This window comes from Aptenodytes forsteri, unplaced genomic scaffold, assembly GCF_000699145.1.
Source record: "Aptenodytes forsteri isolate BGI_AS27 unplaced genomic scaffold, ASM69914v1 Scaffold54, whole genome shotgun sequence".
Classification (NCBI taxonomy): Eukaryota; Metazoa; Chordata; class Aves; order Sphenisciformes; family Spheniscidae; genus Aptenodytes; species Aptenodytes forsteri.
Window position 1 is genome coordinate 19,803,099 of NW_008796044.1, and position 21,320 is coordinate 19,824,418.

Below are 21,320 nucleotides of genomic sequence, written 5' to 3' on the forward strand. Positions count from 1 at the left end.
TCTTTGTATCTCTCCTACATCTGGGCACTGAGCTCTACCTGTTATAACCTCCTGATCTATTTCCTGAGTGTCAGTTCAGAGCCCATCATAGTGTGTATATGGTTGAGATTTGTAACTGTTTTCCATCTGCATCACTTTGCAAACATCAACATTGAATTTCACCTGCAATTCTCTTGGCTATTTGATACTGTGAAATTCTTGTTAGCTTTTATTTTTACAATCCTGAGTAGTATAGTATCACCAGCAAGCTTTGGCAATTCACTTACAAGTATGTTGGATGCTGTTGGTCTGACTGCAACTCCCTGTGGCAACTCAGCAGTGTGACGACCCTCCATTGTGAACTATTACAAATTGACAACGACCTGCTGAATTCTCTGACTCCAGACATACACAAGAACACACAAGGATGTGATCCTCAGCTCTGTGCAAGAAGTGCTAGCTTTGAGGAAATAAATAAAATAGTCTTACCTTTCCAAGAGGCACATTGACATCAAGGCCAAAGAATAAAGGCAAGAGAGAAGAACAAGAATAGAAATAGAAACTGCAGAAGAAAAAGAAGATTGCATAAAAACTAAAGGTCATGGCATTGTAAGCATCAGGATTATTTTTGCACTCTGTAGGACAATTAGAATAACTATGCATTCAAAAACACTGTATTTCCCTAGTTACTTCTGTAAGTACCATACCACCTCCCAGGCTTAGAAGACAGATCCCATTAATTTTGGTGATGAATTACAATTGGCACCATATTGAAAGCCTGAGGTATAACTGTCACTATGAACCACCATGGGTTGACTGAAGTCACAAAGCTGGATATCAAAAATAGCATGGGTAATGTTAAGTGTATTAAAAAACAGTGCCTGCAATCCGTGCTGGAAATAGCCTGGGAATATGAATATATATATGTATGTATATATATACATACACACGCGCACATAATATCAAACCCTAACCATTAAATGTTTAATAATCAGTTTTTGGATGTCTCACTTTATCATGAATGCATTGTCTTCAGAGATGTGAATTTTAGTGAGTTTTTGAAAACACTAAAAAGTCTCCAAGGTCTCCATTTGACCATGACATAAATTTTGCTTTTTTTTTATTTTCATCACAGATTATCATCTGTTATTTTTCCAAGTTATATATATTAGAAAGAAAGACACCGAGTCCTGGTATCACAAAAATATTGGCAGAAAAGTGGGAAGAATTATGCGTATCAAGTTTTGCATCATGCCCACTTGTTTCACTTTAGGAACATACATATAAACTGAAAGGGCTCATTTGGACTACTGTCATTGTACTATTATAGCCATTATTTCACATTATAGTTTACACACGGACATTGATATTTACTAATATAAGTATGTTGGCAAGGCTGCCACTGGAGATGCATCTTACACCAGTCTGACATTTCTAGAAAAGACAGTATTGGTAGCAGTACGCTGTGCCCATGCTATGATCTTTTTTCAACAATCCTATCTAACCTATCTACAAGTAGCAAAACTCAATGTGACAGAATTGGCCTTATTCACTAAAAAAATGCAGTGCATATTTTTAGAGAGAGTGTCTGTGTATATGTGTGTGTATGTATATAAAATACATATAAAGAATATGTATTATAGTTCTTTGACAGTTCAGTTTAAGGGCAAGATTCTGGTACCGTATTTATATTGCGTAGTCAATTACAAGCTTCAGTAAAGAGGATAGCATCAGAACCTGAGTTTCCTTGTCCCGCCAGATAAGGACAAGCTTCAAATCTTCACTCAGTTTCATTCAGTCCTTCCTGCTTGCTAGCTTCACCTTGCCTTTAACGGAAGTACTGCCTGTCTACCAACACAGCATTTAACAGCCAAGTAAAGGCTTCATCATTTGGTACAATATCATTCACCATAATTAAAAGTGTTTGGCATTATTTCCTAAAATGAAAAGTTGCGGAGGAGACTCTAAGATTAAAGTCCGTATATACTGAAACACAAATTGAAAAGGAAGCATAGTAGAACACCACCAACAGGTCCAGCTGATTCAGCTAAACAAAAAGGTCATGTAGTTCAAGAGAACTAGGTCATTACTTTCAAAAAAGCATACTTCAGAAGCGTAACAGAACCAACCTTTTCCTCCAGATCCTTAATTTGTCTCTTTTGGATGTCAGTTTTATCTTCTAAATCTCGGATCCTCTGGAAATCAGAAAAGAAAGCATCTAGAGTAAATTCTCAGTAAGTTTGCTCCGCTGAACAAGTAACTTAATGTTCCAAGTGCCAAAAGGCTAGAAATTAACAAATCCATTTCTTTGGCAGGGATAATCTTGTGTAGTACCATGACTCCATCCACTAACCCTGCCTAACCACAACTTTACCAGGTGTAAAACTGCTCAAAATATGCTACTGCATATGTGACTGTATCCTCAAATGCTGAAAATTAATAGCAATAGTGGATCTGTTTCATATTATCTATTTTATATTAATCCTGTGTTAATTAGATGGAAAGTATAAGATCATGGTTACGCTCTTTAGAATTATATCATGATTCATTAAGATTTCTCACAGTTTGATGTGTTGAAAGAGGATTAAAGTGCTGTTATTAGATTTGAAATTATAAATGTATACAATACTATGAAAACATTGATTCTGTGGCAATTGGGATATATGTAACTTATAGACAAGGTATAGTTTTAGCAGAGCTAGGTATTTCTAGAAAAATTATGTAACATGAGTTAAACTTTTGGCCCTCTGACTTTCTTTTGGGTAGAGAGATCCCACAGGACAGTTAACAGAACTACTAAGTATGAAAAATGAGACCTTGAACCTCAGTATCTTTTCTCTATTTAGTCAGGGCATAAGACAGCTGGTCAGCAAACAGCAGAGATCCAAAGAGGCAAACCAGGAGACACCTGGAGGCCCTGGCACCTGGAGAGCAGATGGCACCTCTGTGACCGTCTTCCTAATTGTCTGGAGATGAGATGACTTAGCTTAATGGCAGCTTTCAAACACTACCTCTTCCTTTCCTTGCCTCTCATCCTTTCCCAACCCCATCTGCAACAGAGGCTGACTAAGAGTTGTTCAAAGAAGCCAGAGCCACTGTGGCAGTGTTAATCAGGGCAGTGTCATGGCTGAAATCAAGAAGCTCCTCACGCTGCAAAGGCCTGGTAAGAAGAAGTAAGGGTGGACCCAGCCTCAAGTCTCCAACTCAGGATCAGGCAGGGCTGTGAAAACTAAGTCTTCCTGTGAACCAGAAACCCTAACCACTGGGCATATGCTTTCTCTCTTATTCCCATAAACGTTTGAGTAAGTTTGGTTTCATTGTGCACCTGTCACATTAATCAGCATGCTGTGACTGTTTGCCATTTTGCTCTGGGACCTCACAGCTTGCACAGCAGCAAACGCTGGTCTTTGAACATGAAATGTAGTACTATATCTCAGCAGTGAAACGTAACAGCTGACCACTCTCGGGGAGGGACAGAGCAGAAGTGTCGAAAAACAGATAGCTCTCCTGTGTAACACGAGCCAGAAACATTCATACAGTTCCTCTTGTGTCCAGTCCAATAACTAGGGGTGACCATTTTTATTACAAAGCTAGATTCATGCAGACAGAATTCTGGATTAAAACTTCGGTTTAGAATTTTAAGACTCAAAATGTGCCAAAACAATACTCCACAAACTAATATCACATGTGTTTGTGTACACAGTAAAGACACAAAGTATGAAACAACTCAAAAAACTAGATGCCAGGCTCCCTCATGACCCGGAGCTTGCCTAAATTTGACCTCAGCTTATGTTCTTATACAGCAAAGCTGAGTAGATACGCATGTGCATCATTCCTTTTTCTTACTTGATGAGCCTGCTGGAGCAGCTCCATCCTCTCCTGAAGAATCTGGCAATCATATTCTCTGCTTTTCCTCAGCATCTGACGTCTTAGCTTTTCTACTGCTGTCCTCAGCTCTTCCTGCTGTTTTTCAGTGAGTAGTTCCCCAAACTTTATCACCGTTTCTTGCTGCAAAGCATTGTACAAGGTGGCTTCAAGCTCCTGGATCCTCTGGTTGATGCAATACCAAAAGCCAATTAGAGATGAAACATTGTTTAAAACACAGTGGGAACTGGGGGGTTGGTGGCAGATTCAGGTGCCTGCATGAGAGGTGGTCCCTGTGCTCAAGTGTGCAAAAAAGTGAAAAACGGAACTCAAAATGGTTCAGTGTTTTGACAAAAGGATATGAACTTTTATTTTTAAAATATTTTAATACTAATTTTCACTGAAATCCCTCAGTTTGACTTTTTTTTTTTAAGCAGTTAATAGATGATTAGGAGTTGGATAGAATTTTCATACCTATTTTGTAAGTGTAAAGATGAATATTTCACCAATTCTAAAATTCTGACCCAATGTGCTAAAAAACAAAAGAGGAAAGATTGAAGGTCACTGTCAGACTACTGTGCTCTTATTCCTGCTAATCAATGAGCATTCTCATCAACTTGACAAACCAAACATGATGAACTTGCACAGCCAGTTATCAGACCTATATATCACAATTTGATATAGCAGTGTTTATAGCAGGAACTCCTGCTTTTTGTGGCATATTGTCTTCTTGCTATGACATGTGCAAAACGGCCAAGATTCCAGATCTGTGTTCCAGTTGGTTGCACTGACTCCAGTTGGACAAGCTGACATTAATGAGCAATATCTGCCTTTAACTGACAGAAGAGTTCCAGACTTCAGGAGATCTGCCTTTTTGTGACATGAAAAAGCTAGGTGTCGTGTTGAAGCTGTGCAGATTGCATGGTAGTGCATCAGAAGAATGGGAAAAAACAAATATATTAAAAAAGATACTAAGAAAAAAGCAAAAACCTCTCTTCCTGATCCAACAGGAGTCTGTGTCCTGTCACAGTGCTGGCCAGTATGTGCTGTAGAATTTCCTTTGTACATACCATGTATGCTTGGTCAAGAGCTTGCTTCCTGTAGTCTAATTCTTCCTCCAAATAACCTTTTATTTTGCAAAATTGCTCCTACAATGAAGGATCATTTGGACAGAAAAAATAATTAGTTACTCAAAATACTTTGGGAAGTTTTATTAAATCAACTACAGATATCTGACTCAGGCAGGACTAGGAGACTGGTCTTCAGCTGACACTCTACGGAGTTATTATCTGACTCAGCTAGAAAAGAAGGAAGGGAAAATAGCTGTGGGTTGCTTTTGTATAATAATACATCTGATCTACATGGAACTAAATCCATCACCTCTTTGTTGACTTCAGTGATATCGCTTAGCATTTCAGTAGTGTAAATTAGGAGTTTCTGTGTGATTTTTCTAAAGATGTCCATGATGCCAGAGGAGGCAAGTCCTTTTGTGCTTTCTCTTATTTTGGAAGTGTGAAAGTGCAGTAAACTAAATGGGAACTAAACAAGCATATTCATGTTCACATTATCTGGGGGAAGCTGCTGTGCTTTAACTTCTCAGCCTACCTTAAGCTGAATTGACTCAAGTACAGACATACCATAGGAACAGAATGTAAACCACTACAGCTATCCAACTCATGTAGTTATGCTTGTTCATCTTGTAGGTTACTTCCATTAACTAGAATAAGAATAGGGTAAGGTACTAACTTTACTGGTGCTATAGCAACTTCAGTTCAGCTGTGAATGTTTTGCCTTTAGGATGGTATGGGCTTAAAATGTAATGAAAGAAAACAGCGTGATAATTCACTAGTTTCCCACATACTGGTATTGAATAAAATGTGATACAACAGCTGAGGTTTAGACTGTGAATCTTATGAGACAAAGAGTGCGGTCATTTACATCTCTGAAAATCACTGAGCAACCTTGGAGCCCTCTGTACTTTTAAACAGTCATCCTCATGGAAAGAGAGAGAAAGTTTTCAAACCTTCACTATTTCTGTTTCTATGTTATTCTGCTGTTGCATGTGAACCAGACTAGTAACAATTTTATGGATTCACCAATAATCAGAGAAAGCCTGAATACTTAATTTGTCGAAAGACCTTTTTAGTTATCTTTTGGCACACCAAGTAAATGTGACACACTCAGTGTCTTGCCCCTAAAATGTGTATTAAGGAAAGTTTGCTTACCATATCACTTTCCAGTTCCATCATCTTCTGATGCAGAGCAGCTTCAGCTCCCTCAATCTGCTGGATCCACTGGAAGGAAGACAATGAGAGCTGTAACCTGCTGTGTTTTCTAGGCACATGAGCAGGGGCAAGTGCGACATCTATGGCATCTTGTTAGTCTATTTTTAGTAACCTGTTGCTAGTTCTGAACCTATCTTGAGGCTGTTCTCCTGTGACAGGGGCAGCCGTGATGTCTGTAGGTAGCACTTGACAGAGAAGCAGCAAGAGGATCACCATTACTGGATCACTGGAAGATGGAAAAGCACGCCTCCTTGGATGGACAGGGAACCCATTTCATCCCATGGATAAGGGCCCACGATGGGGCTCTAGCATCTCAAAAATAACTGGGTAGATGGCAATTACCTTTGCAGAGGAGGAATTGTTGAGTAGAATCCTTGGAAGCTGTCATGTTGACAAATTGTGTGCTGCATTTGAGCCACAGAAAGCAATTTTAACCAACCCTCGCTTTCTTTTTAATTTCCAAAACAAGGAACTTAGACGCATACTTTCAGTGGAAATTTTGCATGTGGATCCCTTCAAAAGCTTTGGAAATCTCAGGACTAGAAATCCCATGCTGTAACTAATTATGGCTTAAATGTCGGATGGTTTCCTCATTCAGTTTACAATTGCATGTCTCATTTGACATTCTTTTTGTATTTGCAGTTGTTTTGACTTCACAGCTTGGGCCAGCTGCGTTTGATATTTTTGCTGCTTTAGCAAGGTGTTTGGGACCGTGCTGGCACAGTTTACTTTATCTGGGGAGTCACTTCCTACACTAGAAAGTTTAACAATATTGACAACAACAACAGAACAGAAAATTTCCAGTGTCAGAGGAGGTCTTAGATAACACATGAGAAAAGCAAGCACACAATTTACCTTTTCTGCCAAGGACAATACAGTGGAAGCCTGAATTATGGCCACTTGTTCTTCATTTCTTAAATTCTGTGAAGTGAAAGAGAGGGAAGAAGAAAATTGGCAGCAGTTTCCTGCATGAATAAAGATAATCAAGGCTACAGACTAGGTCTACAGTTTTCAGGGGATCCCTGTAGTACAGGGTATCCTATTCCCGTCGAAACGTTCAGTCTGTTAACATATTAAAAAGAACACTGCTTTTGCCTTTCTGCATGATATGGACTAACTATATGTTTTCATTCCATTGCATCTTATGAGAAATGTAAACTAAAATTAGATCCATTTGTCTGTCTTCATGCTAGTTTTACAAAGATGAATTTCCATTAAAGCTTTTGTAAAAATAATGCTGATTTACACCAGCACCTGAATAGACAATCATGATTCTTCATTTTTATTTCTTATACACTTTCTTAAAACATATCTAATGTTGGCCAGAGATACAGGATGATCTCTTTTACATGGATGACTAAAGTAGGCAGCAATGCCCACTTAGAAAGCCACAGGAGATTTGATAATTCTTGCCTATTTATGAAACTGTTTGCAGAATAATCTTAGTCCTGACGAAGATGTGGCTGGCTCAGACTGCCAAAGTAATTCATGTGCTTTCCTGAATGACTGGAGTGCAGTCAGACCCAGTTCCAAATATCAGTGGCCTTTGGACATTCTTCCCAGTCTGCTAAACCAGATGTTAAAGCTGCTGCTTCCTTACTAGTTCTCCAACTATTGAAATCTCACAAATCCTTAACTTGTGGAAATAAACACTCCTTAAATGTATTGTTCCAATATTACATAATCTAACAAGTATTCTAGAAAATAGTAATGATAATTATAGATTTCACTTACTCTACTGTACAAAATGCAGCTTGTAAAGGGAAAATATCTCCCACTTTAACTTACCCCATTATCACCTAGAATGTCTAACTGCTTTATGAGGTCTGGGATGCTGACATCCTGCAAAGAGAGAATAAGGTAAAGGCATGGCATGCACATTTTATCATGGCTGCAATATTCGTCCCTCCTACAAACCATGTTGAAATCAACCATTTTGTTTTATCCCCTGGAAATGCATCACATGCTGATTTCAGTTGCCTTTGAGCCAGGTTTTATCATTATGGTGAAAATTATGAGTCCGATTCAATTGTGTCAGTCATCACACACTCTTACATTAGACTGAATTTAAGTGCTTAAAGTTTAGTGGAGTTATTAGCAGAGATGAATGTAATGGGTTATATGGGCAGCATCCACCACTCCTGTAGTTAGAAGTGCTGCCTTATAAAACTGACCTACCTTAACCCCTTCCTTCATGCAGTAGATCTGTAGAGCACTCACACCATCTGAGAATGGGTGAATCTGGAGATTAAATGGTGGGGACCGTCTCTCTCTTTCCTGAAAATAAATTGAAAAGACACCAGAGAACATATTAGAATGAAGGAGATGCACACAGAACTCATTAAATGCCATAGCTACTGTTTAGATCATGCTTCGCAAAGCCAAGCTCTTCATTTTACAAGTCAAAGAAAGAAACATTTAGACCTAGTTGAAAAACAGTGTGCCAAGTGGGATAGGATCCTAAACCCAAGCTAATTATTTTACAGGAGATTATTTATTTGATGAATTATGTCAATTTGCAAATTGTCTGTGAAAAGGCTATCACCTGGCTAAGACTCAAGTGATTTGCTTAATGAAGTGTTGAACAACTATATATTGTTGTAAATACTCCCTTTAGAAACAGGTATTTGATTTAAGACTACTAGGATACTCAGATTACACATTTGCTCATCCTGGTATGTTGTATGTTCTATATATATGGAGAGTAGTAAGTTCAAAAAGGTTGATCAACTTAATTATTTATACACCTTCATTGCATAAAATCTACAAATATTTGTCCAGTTTTAAAGGACCAAAGACAAAAATAAAAATTTGAAGATGTTATTTCTCATCCCTTTCAGGTATTCAGGCAAGCACAGAAGTGAAGATCAAATTTCACTTTCAAATACATTTTTGGTTTATAAACATGTAATTCACTTGATAGTCCAGTTCCATGTCATATGGAAACACAGCTGTCAGGTAAAACTGTGGGAAAGTTCTATAAATAAGGGACAAATCCGTCACAGCACTGATTCATGAGAGCCACGAAAGGCTCTGTGTTATCTACAAGCTCTGAATGACAAGCATATAAGGCCTTGAACAGCAACTGCAACTGAAAAGAACAACTGAGAAATAAACCAGCTTATGCTGGAGAAAAGACCAGGTGGAAGTTTTTGTCGGTTGGTGCTCATAACAAGAATCTGTAACTAGGGGCAGTCTGGGAAGAGGGAGATCGAAGTCCGACCCAGTCCTCTGGCTGCCTGCAGAGGCTTCTGGAGCTCCTCCATCAATCTCCAGAGTCGCCTGAGGGACCTTCCTTACCTAACACAGGTCATGAGGAGAGCTGCTCAACAGGGAACACGTCCAGTGCCTGCAAAAGTGACAGTGCTTGCAAGCGGGCAGACAGACTGTCACTATTCATTGTGCTAGGGCCTACAGCTTCCAGACACTAATTAGGACAGCTCCAGGCCAAGCACTATATGCACATAGGGCAGGCACTGTTGGCTTTTCACACATGCCAGCATTGGCAAGAATGACGATAAAGGCTGTAGAAGCAAGACCACATTCACCTGTGTAAAATGTCTCCTATCCCCACCACAGTGGCAGGAAACTGAGGTACAGAGAGATTAAATCCAAACATGCCTCAGGAATCAATAGCACGGAAGCCGTTGCAAACCCTTTTGTCCAGGGGGCCTGTGTTCCTTGGGCACCTTGGCTCTGTACCCTAGCTGTCCTCAGGTGCTCACAGCAGGGTGGCGGCACCAGCACTGCCACCCTCAAGCACAGCACAGCCCACGCCAGCGGCCCCAGGGATCTGCAGATGTCCCCCAGCAGAGCCGGAGTGCCCTGCGGGCTGTTGCAGACCTGGCTTCAGCTTCCTCCACTGCAGGAGCTGATGTGCACGTTTCTCCTCTGCGATGAAGAGTGCTCTAATCACCCAGCACAGCCTGGTTTGGGTAGGACAGCCCCCCTCTCCTCTCACAGCCAAGTCCCCACAGAGAAAAGAATTCAAGATTTGCTGGGTCAGAGAGGACAAGGTACAACAACCCTTTTACCCCCATAGGTATGGTACTGGAAGACAACAGCCCTGGGTCTGATACTTTCTCTTACAACTGCTTATGCAATTTCATCGATCATTGCTGAATTAAACTTCAAACAGTTCCAGTCCTTCAAGCACAGGGCTAGAGAGGTGCACTTCTCCTCACAGCAGCACTCTCAATGAAACTTGAACTCGTCTCATCACCCTTGCTGAAAGAGGGGAAAAGAACAAAGCCAGTATAATTTATAGATCAGCAGTAAGATTTTCATAGGGGGAAATAGGGCTTTGATGACCCTGAAGAGGGAACTGTACCTGCGTCTCTGACTTCTTAGAGGAGCACTCTACTCTTCAGCTATTAGAGATAAAAGTACGCTCAACATTTCTTTCTCCTCCAAGACCTGCTCAGGTTCATGAAAACAAAACAAAAAAAAACCCTGGATGCCTACTCTCAGGAGAGATCTCAGCTGTGAACCAGGATGCAGCCCTGAGCAAAGTACACGAGGATGGGGTTTAAGCCTTGCTTACTTGGTTAATTTAAATGTAATTAATTTCTGTTGATTTTAGTACACTCCAGGCCAGCAATAAGAACAAAGCATGTTGACAACAGACTGCTCCAAAGTACTAGAAAAACCATATCCACAGGTGTGGTAACTAAAAGCCATGCTGACATTAATCAGCTAAGCTTATCTATGCACATTGGGCACCTAGCTCAGAGAGAGGTGAACCAGTCAAGTATGGAGCTTATTATTTCCAGGATATTAGAGCTGACGTACTTCAGCTCACAATTAAAAATGCTGGACCTGATTTGTTACTCTGTTATATCACTACAATGCTTGTGTAAACACTTGATTAAAGTTGGTGTCCAGTGCAAGTGCACTAGTTTAATTTGCTACCAGCTCTACTGTAACGAGCTCATCCATCACCTCCAGCTCAAGGTTGCGGAACTCCAGCAGCTCATTCTGGTCTCGGGCATCCTGCAGCTCCTGTTGCAGACGGTTGTTTTCTGCTTCCAGTTTCTCTATCTAACAGAAATACGTAAATTCAGGATCTGTGTGACTGTTACAAGAAACATTGAATATTTGGTGAGTAGTAGTTGAGGTAGCATAGGCAGTGCAAAATCCAAACTCTAGAGATGATTCACTACTTGCTGTTTTACCTCAGTGAGTCTTTAGTTTACAGGTGAACTTCTGCTCATCAACTTCCTCAACATCATAAAATGCTTAGGCTGGAGGTTTCCCTAAAAGAATTCAATCCTAGCGAAGATCAGCGGGGAAGTTAACTCTACAGAGGTGTCAGGTTAGCTATTAGATTAGTCTGCATTAGCTATTAAACACACGGCTCTCACGGTAAAGCACTGGAATAGATTGTCTGGGGAGGGATGTAGAGACATCATTGTTGGAGGACTCTGGGAACACGTTGGATAAACATCTATCAGGAATGACACAGAAACAGCTGCACCTGCCTTGGAGAAGAGCTTGGGCTAGACCAGAGACACACAGTGTGTAGTACATGAAGCACAGATGGCATGCAGGGAGAGCTGTCTTTGTGGAGGCAGTTACCTGAGTAGCCATCCCACCCCGTGCAAGCGCTTGTGTGAACTACATGGCGAGCATCTCCATACAAGTAGTTCTGTCAGATAGCAGATGGACTTAAATACCACCCATTGGCTAATTGTCTATAGCTTGCTTGTTGGACAACTCCACCGCTAGCTCCTCAGCCTGCTCTCTTCTGCAAGTTTCCAGCCAGTGCCAGGACATGTATTTTTCAGTCAGGTTGTCTGAGTAGGGCCCAGACGAGGACAGGTAGGGAGCACAGTAAGACCGAGGTCAAATGAGCCCCCATAGGTCAGTTTGTCTGGATCGGGAAGGATGGCATGGGGCTGGAGACTTATTAGGTGTGTTTATGGAAGGGGAGAAACACAGGCTAAGAAACCTCATCTGGGGAGGTGAAAGACAGCAGGACACCTGGTGCTGGGAGTTATGGCCTCTTGCTGATGGCAGTCATATGTATGGCCACTGCTCTTACTGTTGGTGATATGCAAGCAATGTTGAGGTCCTTCGTATCCTTATATTCCATGATTAAAAATATAGACATACATACAAATATACACACACACACAAACAGGTGATATTCCTAGATGTACCAAGAGACTGAGTAATACAAGTTCCACTGGACCTAGGGATGACTTTAAGCCCTTAAAAATATACAGAATGCACAGGGACTAGGAGTATGAAAGGGTCCTGGTGTTAGAGGGTGACTGTATTCCTACTGCTGTTTCAGACTCAGAAGCTAAGCTCAAAACACCTTGCCAGTGCAGCAGCAGCCGCTGCCTCCTCAATGCAATGCTACTGGAACACAGAGTTCTGTGCCTCAGAGCCAGAACGATGAGTAGAGCTTCTAGCTCTCAGGCTAGAGCTTACCAGCAGAGCTGGCGCATCAGCAACTGCCAGCAACAACAGTGCCTAAGCAGAGCTGGAGAGGGCTTGTCTTTCCGTATGTTATCCTGTCCATATTAATCTACGCTGTTCTATCCTTATACTACACCTATAAGCACCACACTGCATGTCCAAAAAGTGTATTGCAGGATCCAGATCACCCTTCAGAGTGAACACGCAAAACTTGGGAACATACCTTGTCTAAAAGCTCTTGGTTCCTCTTAATGAACAGCTGTTTATCTTCCACCCAGTGCGAGTCCTGTTGGATGAAGCAGTACTATTACAGAGTAATCAAAATCCATGAGGTTGGGCACGTTTATTGAAAACTGGAACCACAATATTCAGGCTTTAAAATCCTACGGGAACGAACTGTCATTTACAGAACAACAGCATATTAGTCTACTAAGCTGTAGCAAGGCTTCTGACCTCACTAGACCTGCCTGTTTACTGAACAGCGACATTACATCTCATGGAAGTCTATACTGAAATTGTGCTAGGTATTTTGTAAGCAGAGCAGGTAAGATCCAAAATAGGAAAATACAATACACAGGAAGTGCTTACCTGCCCTTTCTGTGCCAAAGTTTTCTCCAGATCTTCTATTTTGGCTTTATATCTCTGGACTTCAGCTTGGAGCTGCTCCTGAGCCTGTTGAAGTCAGGCAAAGCAGTAAACAGTAACAAAACCAGCAATGTGACTGGTATTAAAAGGAAACCAAACACAGCAGAGTCCGGGTTTATGCTATTGCTTCCACTGAGTGAGTAACCATTACAAAGATTCTGGCTCAGCGATGTTTTGTGCCACCCCTCAGACTGGCATACAGATGACACAAGGGAACCGAGTGGTAGATCAGCCCCTTCTCCCCACCCAAGCCTATTATTACCATGTATTGCATTAGAGTAGCGAAACACAAGCTCAGGTATTCGGGGTGACAGGCTTTGCTCAAAGACCCTAGTAAGGGGCAGTCCCTGAATTGAAGTGCTTAGTAGATGAGAGTGGCAAAAGGTAGTGGAAAGAAGCAATTATAACTGCCTGGGGCATCTTCAAGAGCTGACTCAACAAAGTGCTAAACAACCTGGTGCAATCTCACAGCTGACACTGCTTTGAGCAGGAGTTTGGGCTGGAGACCACCTGAGGTCCCTTCCAGCCTGAATGATTCTATGATTGTATTAGAGGGACATTTCTAGCCTTGGAAGGTTTACTGTAGTCTGCATCACATTCAAATTTGAATATAATTTGCATTTCTCTGTTAGAAACATTCAGGTGAATATTCTTAAAGTTGGTGCAATGCATGCCTTTGTGAAAACCCACAGGCCTCCATTTACCTTTAAAACCCAACCCCTTCACACCTGGGCAAAAGATGAGAAAACCCTTGTGATTCTGTGCCAAATTGCGGAATTGCCTGCTTTGGCATGCTTGCCTAACTGCAGGGTTTTTGGGTTCAGGTGGAGGACAGCCCCTTGTAAACTGAGTGGTTGTGTCCATTCTTAATTGTCACTCTCTTTAAATGTACTGAGCAAATGAGTAAAACGGACATCTCTCAGTTGTATGGATGCTGTATGTAACAACATTTCCTTGTACGTCACTTTGAGGGGTTTGTATGTCCTGATAGCAATGAAATGCTTTTACCCTCAAACAGATACTGACCTTGGCTTCTCTTTCAGCATCTATGATGCCTCCTGTCTGTTCCTGCAGTAGCGCATATGCTCTCTGCAGGGCCTGGTACTCCTTTGTCAGCTGTCGAAACCTCAGCTCTGATTCTTCCACTGCTAAACCCTGAAGGATGAGAAAGGACATGTCTAAGCACCAGACAGAAGAACACTGCCAAAGCAAAGAATGCAAGTGTGGTATGTTAAGCACAATAGTTAGTTTACAGGTCTTGATTCAAATAGACTTTTTGGTGAGCTTGCTGTGATATGAAGTAATAAGAAAGTGGAATTTATACAGCGTTTATCTGTCTTCAAGCTAAAAGAAATGTGATAAGTATATTTTCTTGAAGGGGGAGAGGAAAAAAAAAATCATCTCAGTTGCAATGAAGTCATAGCTGTAGACTCTATGGACTAGATTTTGGAAGAACCTCTCAGCATTTCAGTAACCAAAATTGAAGCTAAACTTAATGAAGAACTTATCACTCAATATGCACCATAAAAACCTAAGTGTTTTTGAAAGCCTAGCCACTTGTTTTGGAAGCCAAAGTCTCTTGAAAACCTGTCCTTGCCTATGGGAAGAGTCAGATCTTACCTCATCCAGATCATCATCTGGGGTTGCTGGTGTTCTGTCTGTTCTATATGAGGCCACAGAGGATGTTTCAGAGTCCATGGAATCATCATCGTACCCAAAAACTGTATCCACCACATGTCTCTAAAGAAGGGAAAACATGATTTCTGAACCTCCTTGGAAACAGGTAGCATGAGTTTCTGATGGAGGGGGAAAGGTTAGTTCAAAATCACATTGCTAGTTACTTAAAAAAGGCAAGACATGAAAAAAGAGCAATGGGCTACCCCTGCAATTACCATCTCCAAACAAACCCAAAGGGAACCAGATTGAAGATCAGGTCTTGTGCTGGTGGAGAATGAGTTTGCTGATTAATTTTTCTGAGCTGAGGATCTGGCTCAGTCTAAAACTTGGAAAACACAATGGGAGCAGCAACATGCTAAAGGAAAAGTCTCTGCCCTTGCAGGAAAGCAGGAGAATTGTTTGTTAACCCCAAAACAGTTCAGAAGACATCTATCAACATGCAGACTAGTGTGCAAAGATAACACCGCAAAGAGCTGGAAATGTGTGCCGAATAGGGAACCCTTCTTCTTCTTTCACGGTCACTGCTGATATTTTTAATATTTCAGTGCTTCTCTCACTGATATTGCTGTTGGAGTAAGTGAGTAAAAGCTATGCTAATACAAAACTAGCGTGAAGGAACTTTTATCTCACACATCTTTCCAGTACTATAGAGACTGCCACATGTAAGAGATAGCTCACACTACACAGTTTGGTTGTATGTCTGACACTTCACTATCTCCTATCTCAGTAACTGAATTAAATCAAATGAAAACTGTGAGTCATATCCTATGAAGGTATGGATGCTTGACCCTGCAGGCTTGGTTTCAGGGTACAGATTTGAGCATTTAAATACTTGGCTTATGAATAGTTCTGCAGACAAACTGATCGACGAGCATTTAAGATGCACTTCTGCTTTGCAACATTTTTCACTTTTGCTGACAGTTTACAATCTTCTAAACCTGGAATTTGAATCACACAAAAAACATGTACCAAAGATGTCAATAACCGTTTGCATATATTATCTTTTCTTGTTCATTATTTTTCCAAGTGAAGACAATAACCATATTCTCCCATGTTACAGTCTCTGGCTTAGAAATAAAGTTGACTGATGAAAATACTTTTTAGTCCTTGTCTCCCAGTTATGTCTGCTGTGTATTGCTTCAAAACCCACATAGAAACAATGTAATGACACATCTAGGATTTACTGGTCTGAAATTCTCTGTGTGTGTAGGAGAGCGTTGCATTACTTTCACAGAACATGGCTGAAGTACTAAGGGATGTCCCTGGAGGACAAAGAGCCACCAAGCTCTGTTTCCTACACAGTATTTCCACATTCTGGAGGTGGGAAGTGGCTGTTGCAAAGTCATTCTTCACATCTAGCTGATAAAGGAGCTATTTGAACCACTACTCAGTGCTCAGCTCTAAAACTGTTCTAAATTATACCAGCTTTGGACTCAACCCAATTCAGGGTAATACAAGGGGTAGCCAAAGGCCTGTGGAACTGAGTAGGAGAAAATTACACTCAATTTCTCAGGCAGAAACTTCCACTTGAAGAATAAAGATGCACAAGGATTTTGTTTTAGCCCATATGTGCTGTGAAAAATAGATAGCAGAAGATAGATGGGAAGGTCTCTGGAAACATAAATACATCTCAGCATAATAGACCTTGAGACCAATATTTATAGAAACCAGATGGAAGGAAGATTATTACTATTTCAGGGAGGGGGGGAAAAGCCCCATTTTGCTGAAAATAAGAGAGATATGCAAACTTAACTGAATTTCAAAGTGGGCTTAAAAAGCTCTCCCAAAGTAAGTAAGGAGTTTATAAACCCGATCACTAGAGCAGATTGTTATAATCCACAAAGATCTCTCTAATCAGATTGCTAACGTATGTTTGCCTACAGAGCCTACTAGTATTTTTATACGGTGAAAACAATTTTTTCTCTTACCTTAATTGGCTTTGAGCTCCTTTTATGCTTTCTGCGACGAATGAGTTTCTCCCTGTCCTGGAAAATAAGATTAAAAAGTTACACTCTCTTCTCTTGTTTGCAGCTGTAGAAGGCCAAATCTACAGAGGAAATAAAATCACTGGGCTTCCACTGACTCTCTGTTCATACATTCAAAAGGAATCTGATTCCAGGTGGAAGGGAGGATTCATATCCAAATCTGTACATGTGCCACCTGAAAACCACTTGAAGAAGGGAAGATGGGATATCCGGAAAAAAAAAAAAACCAAACCAAAACAACCAAACAACCCCTTGTGCAGTTGCCTTGACAGGCTGTCAAACGACAGGCACTGATGGATTTAACAGGATTTCCTGTTAAAATCACTGGGAGGCCTGCTGCAGAGGACTGGTTTGGGCTTTGTATAAGAGGGTGTCTGCCTTCCCTGCAGAGGAGATGCTGCCTCTGTCTCAGTGTCATTAAATGATGGTAGTGTTGATCTCACCACTCCTAGCAATGATGTCTTAGAAGAGGCAACAGCCTCTTTTGGAGTCTCTTTCTCCTTCCCCTCAACATCATAATGCAGTGTCAGCTGAAAAAGGGATTGTCAGTATTAAATGACAGAAGAACTAGTGAACCACTGTCTAGCAGCACACGCTTTTCCAGCACATGATAATGCACTGTGTGCCTGCCTCTTGTTAAGGAAACTTTTTAATGGTAGCTTAGTTACAATAGTAAAACAGCTTGGCACAGCCCTGCCTTGTAAACATGTAGGTATCTTCCCAAGCTCGACAGTTCTTAGTCTGCGTTCATTTCTAGAGCTCAATTCACACACAAGAGTTATACTTTTGAGTCGTAGGGGCTGATGCCCCACTAGAAATTCAGTTAAACTGCACCCACACACACCTACGTCTAAAAATTTGCAGGTGTTAAAAGTAAGATAAGATATTAACCCTCAGACCTCTAGTTATAAGAAGAGATACTATCAGTAGTGAACTGTACACAGGAATCATTCCTAATTTCCTGATGCTCTGGACATACCCTTGTTAACTCATCAATTATGTTCTGTTGTTCTATGACCTGAAGCTTTAAGAATTCAGTTTCTTGTTCCTCATTAGCCTGATCCAAGTCATTGAGAGATCTTAATTTCTTTAGAGGAGGATGTGATGTCATTTTTTCTCTCTGTGGTAAGAAGAAACAACAGATAAAATAAGATCCAGCAATTAAAAGACAAAAAGACCACCTTTCAGTTAAGAATTAGACATTATCTTTCATTTAAGCTGTACAGCCTTTTAAATATGCTTCAGCTACACCATTTTTATAACTTTATTAATACCCATCAGCACTTCTTAACAATCAAGCAGCACAGCAAGGCTGAGTTCTTCAACCAGAACAACAAAGCTTTATCTATTTACTTATTGTGTGGCAATATAGCCTCTACAGCAGCCTTTAAAGGTCATATACCATGGCTCTTCCTTTGCCATGCATCAAGATGCTCCAACATGTGGCAAATATAATTGAACCCCCTACCTGTCCAGTGGGTATGCAAATAGTATATACTCCCATGACCCCATGCCCTTACTGATACCCATCATATGCCCATATACAGTGAGGAAATGGACAGTCTTTAGTTACGTGAAAGACATGCATCCAGTCAGAAGAGGAGGAAAGGCAAAAAATGTGGTACCAGATCTATTTTAACTAGAAGTCCACGTCCTGCCTGCTCCTGAGCGTATGTGGGAAAAGAGATGGCTACAGCCTGTCAGAATTACCCTAGCCACCCACAGCTTGCTAACTTCCATAATTTGGGCATCTATACTGTAAAGAGCAGATGTCAAGGAGATAAGTTAGAACATATGTGCTGTGTGCGCATATATGCACCAGTGGTGCTGCCCACTGATGTCTAACACATGCAGATTCCCAAGTCCCTTCCCTTTGCTGTGGGAGAGCCCAAGGGGCTGTGATCTGTACTACCACAGCTGCGGAGGAAGAATTCTGACCTGTGACACCTACAACAAGTTTCTGTCTTCTGGGCATGGGTGAACTGCAGAGTCTTAAAGTGGATTAACCTTGTAACACTAAAGCCTTTTTTCTATAAGACAAGAAAGTGAATCTCATCATCTCATCCTAATCAGGAGGAAAGCTGCTGATTATTGCAGAACAGTCAGCCTGCTCAAGATGAGGACAGTGGCTATTGCAAGCCAGAGACAATACACACAAACACACTTAGCAGGGGAAGTCTCAGCTTGTCAGCTTACATCTGGCAACCCAGCACTTCCACCTCCTTTTTTTATTAATGCCAAAGCAACATCGGTGCATGTGTAGGGACTGGATTCTGACCGATACTCAGGGCAATTCCACTTGAAGGACCTACAGACATAACTGCTTTGACCCCACTTCATATAGCCCTGCTACGTGAAATTTATAACCCTAGCCACCACACCACCATTCTCCATTTCCCATATCCATCTACCATGCATGTGTCTTATGGAAAGATTGTACATGCTCAGTGGCAGACCGGAACTGTATTTTGCCATCATCAGCTCTAACAAGAACATGTCCATTCAAAGATGAACATCATGCTGGCTGAAAACATCACTCTTAACAGCTTCCTTTTTGAGTTCCAGATGCAAAATAGCACAGTGGGATATGACTCAATGATACAACTATTATTTTCTTTTTTTAAAACAATTGAAACTCAAAATTCTAATTTTTGGGATAGTATTAAAGACTGTGATTATGCATTCACTTAAATATATTACACATGTATGCATAATACACATTGTTATAGTATGTAAGTCTATTATATAGACCTAAGTGCGACTGTATCTTATCAATAGTACTACACACTATATACAACACATTTTCTCTATGTATATACATGCATACACTATGCAGATGTGGCCACCATAACAGACATAGATCATACAGTAATCCTCATTTTGCTCTTCAGTACCAACCATTTCTATATTTTCTTTAGTGACTGCTTTGAGTTTATCTTCCATGCGCTGCAAAGACTGCATAAGTTCATCATTTCTCTTCGTGAGGCACTTGTTCTTTTCCAGAAGAGGTTTACATTGTTTCTCAGCTTCTCGGACACGCTTCAACTGGATTGATAATAGCAATTAATAATTATAAATAATCCAAATAAAAGATATTTTTTCTCCCTCCTTTGTTAGAAGTATTTTTGTTACTTCCCTGTTGGACTACTGTCCCAGTAAAACGCCAAAGTGATCTAACGGAACTGATGCTTACAGCTTCCATAACTTACTTTATCTATAAATCTCAAAGCATAATTCTGCATATCTGTTTCCAAAAGATGGCTTTATCTATAGGAAAACTCAGGCATAGAGATGAAGCAACCCAATACACAGTCAGGCAACTGCAAAGTTGCTACAAAAGTCCGAAATGACCTGTGCAAGAAACCCACTGATTTTCTCATTGAAAGACAAATTTGCATAGGTACCTACTCAATCTGGATCACAGCAATAACAACATAGTTGTAAGTCTGGGTTTTAATGCCACACAGTGAAATACCTGCGCACATGCACAATGAACTTTGTTTTAATCAACAAATCACATAATATTTAAACAACAAATCCCCTAAGATAGGAAGGTATCTTAGGGCACACTTGGAAGTTCCAGTATTGGTACAACTAGAGTTTTAACCAAGATCTCTTCCTCTGAAAAATTAGTTCCATCCAGTAACACTGAGTGTTTTAGGGATACAATTTCTTTTTCTAAGGGAGGACAAGGAAGATGGCATGTGGCTGTGGAGAGACATCATCTTTGTGCCCAGATGATCTACCTAACAAAGGCACTGTATCCCAGTTCTGTATTACTGTTTGTCACTGGGAGCTTCCTGCCCCTTGCAGTTCTGCTGGGGAAAGGACTGCAAGAGTTTTCTGTAGCTATTAAGGACAGTTAACCACATTTGCTTACATCATCTTACTAGGCTATTTAAATTAACCCAGTGATTTTGTCTGAAGCAAGTTAGCAAGTACCTGAGGACCCCTTCTGCTAACAGAAAAGGGGGGGAGCAGCTAGGAAGCGGTTACATCTTTGATCAGCACAGTTGTGGGCAAAACAACCATTTGTCCTACCCTAAGAAGGAAGTCAGTTTTTGCTAGTCCGAATGTATCTTAAAGTGTATAGTATTTTCAGCAGTACTCCTGGTCACATTTAACAAAATGTGTTCATTGTAGTCACACTGTGCAAGATACAGGTTAGAAACCTTTTTAAATTATTTTGTTTCCTTGTGTAAAAATAGGCTGAATATTTAATGACATGCAACAACTAATCAAGCTGACTTGTCAGACTCCAAGCTATTCAGTATCACAGAAATTTTGGGGTTGGGAGCTTTTCATAACTGAAGAGAGACACATGAACATATTTGTAATTTTCAACCTTGTTAAGACATTATTTTGCAAATATTACATTAAGAACATTGAGGAGATCCAAGCCAGCTAAATTGATATGAAAGGAGTGCATTAAGACTCCTAGCTCGGGGGGGGGGGGGGG

At 40.7% G+C, this 21,320-nt stretch overlaps 1 protein-coding gene across 2 annotated transcripts in view; it reads right to left on the reverse strand.

Annotated features, from left to right (window-relative positions):
- Nucleotides 1–490: 490 nt before the first annotated feature.
- The window catches only part of JAKMIP2 (janus kinase and microtubule interacting protein 2), a 29,010-nt gene continuing 8,180 nt past the window's right edge, over nt 491–21,320 (reverse strand). The window contains exons 5-20 of one of the 2 annotated variants that reach the window (XM_009285969.1): nt 19,760–19,906; nt 17,841–17,981; nt 16,805–16,861; nt 14,820–14,939; nt 14,226–14,354; nt 13,143–13,226; nt 12,778–12,840; nt 11,070–11,168; nt 8,307–8,405; nt 7,917–7,970; nt 6,984–7,049; nt 6,069–6,137; nt 4,914–4,991; nt 3,826–4,029; nt 2,109–2,174; nt 491–541 (exon numbers count right to left, since the gene is read on the reverse strand). In XM_009285969.1, coding sequence (XP_009284244.1) covers nt 491–541; nt 2,109–2,174; nt 3,826–4,029; nt 4,914–4,991; nt 6,069–6,137; nt 6,984–7,049; nt 7,917–7,970; nt 8,307–8,405; nt 11,070–11,168; nt 12,778–12,840; nt 13,143–13,226; nt 14,226–14,354; nt 14,820–14,939; nt 16,805–16,861; nt 17,841–17,981; nt 19,760–19,906 — 1,527 coding nt within the window. The remainder of the gene's footprint in view (nt 542–2,108; nt 2,175–3,825; nt 4,030–4,913; nt 4,992–6,068; nt 6,138–6,983; nt 7,050–7,916; nt 7,971–8,306; nt 8,406–11,069; nt 11,169–12,777; nt 12,841–13,142; nt 13,227–14,225; nt 14,355–14,819; nt 14,940–16,804; nt 16,862–17,840; nt 17,982–19,759; nt 19,907–21,320) is intronic. The other variant, XM_009285970.1, reaches the window with a different exon arrangement.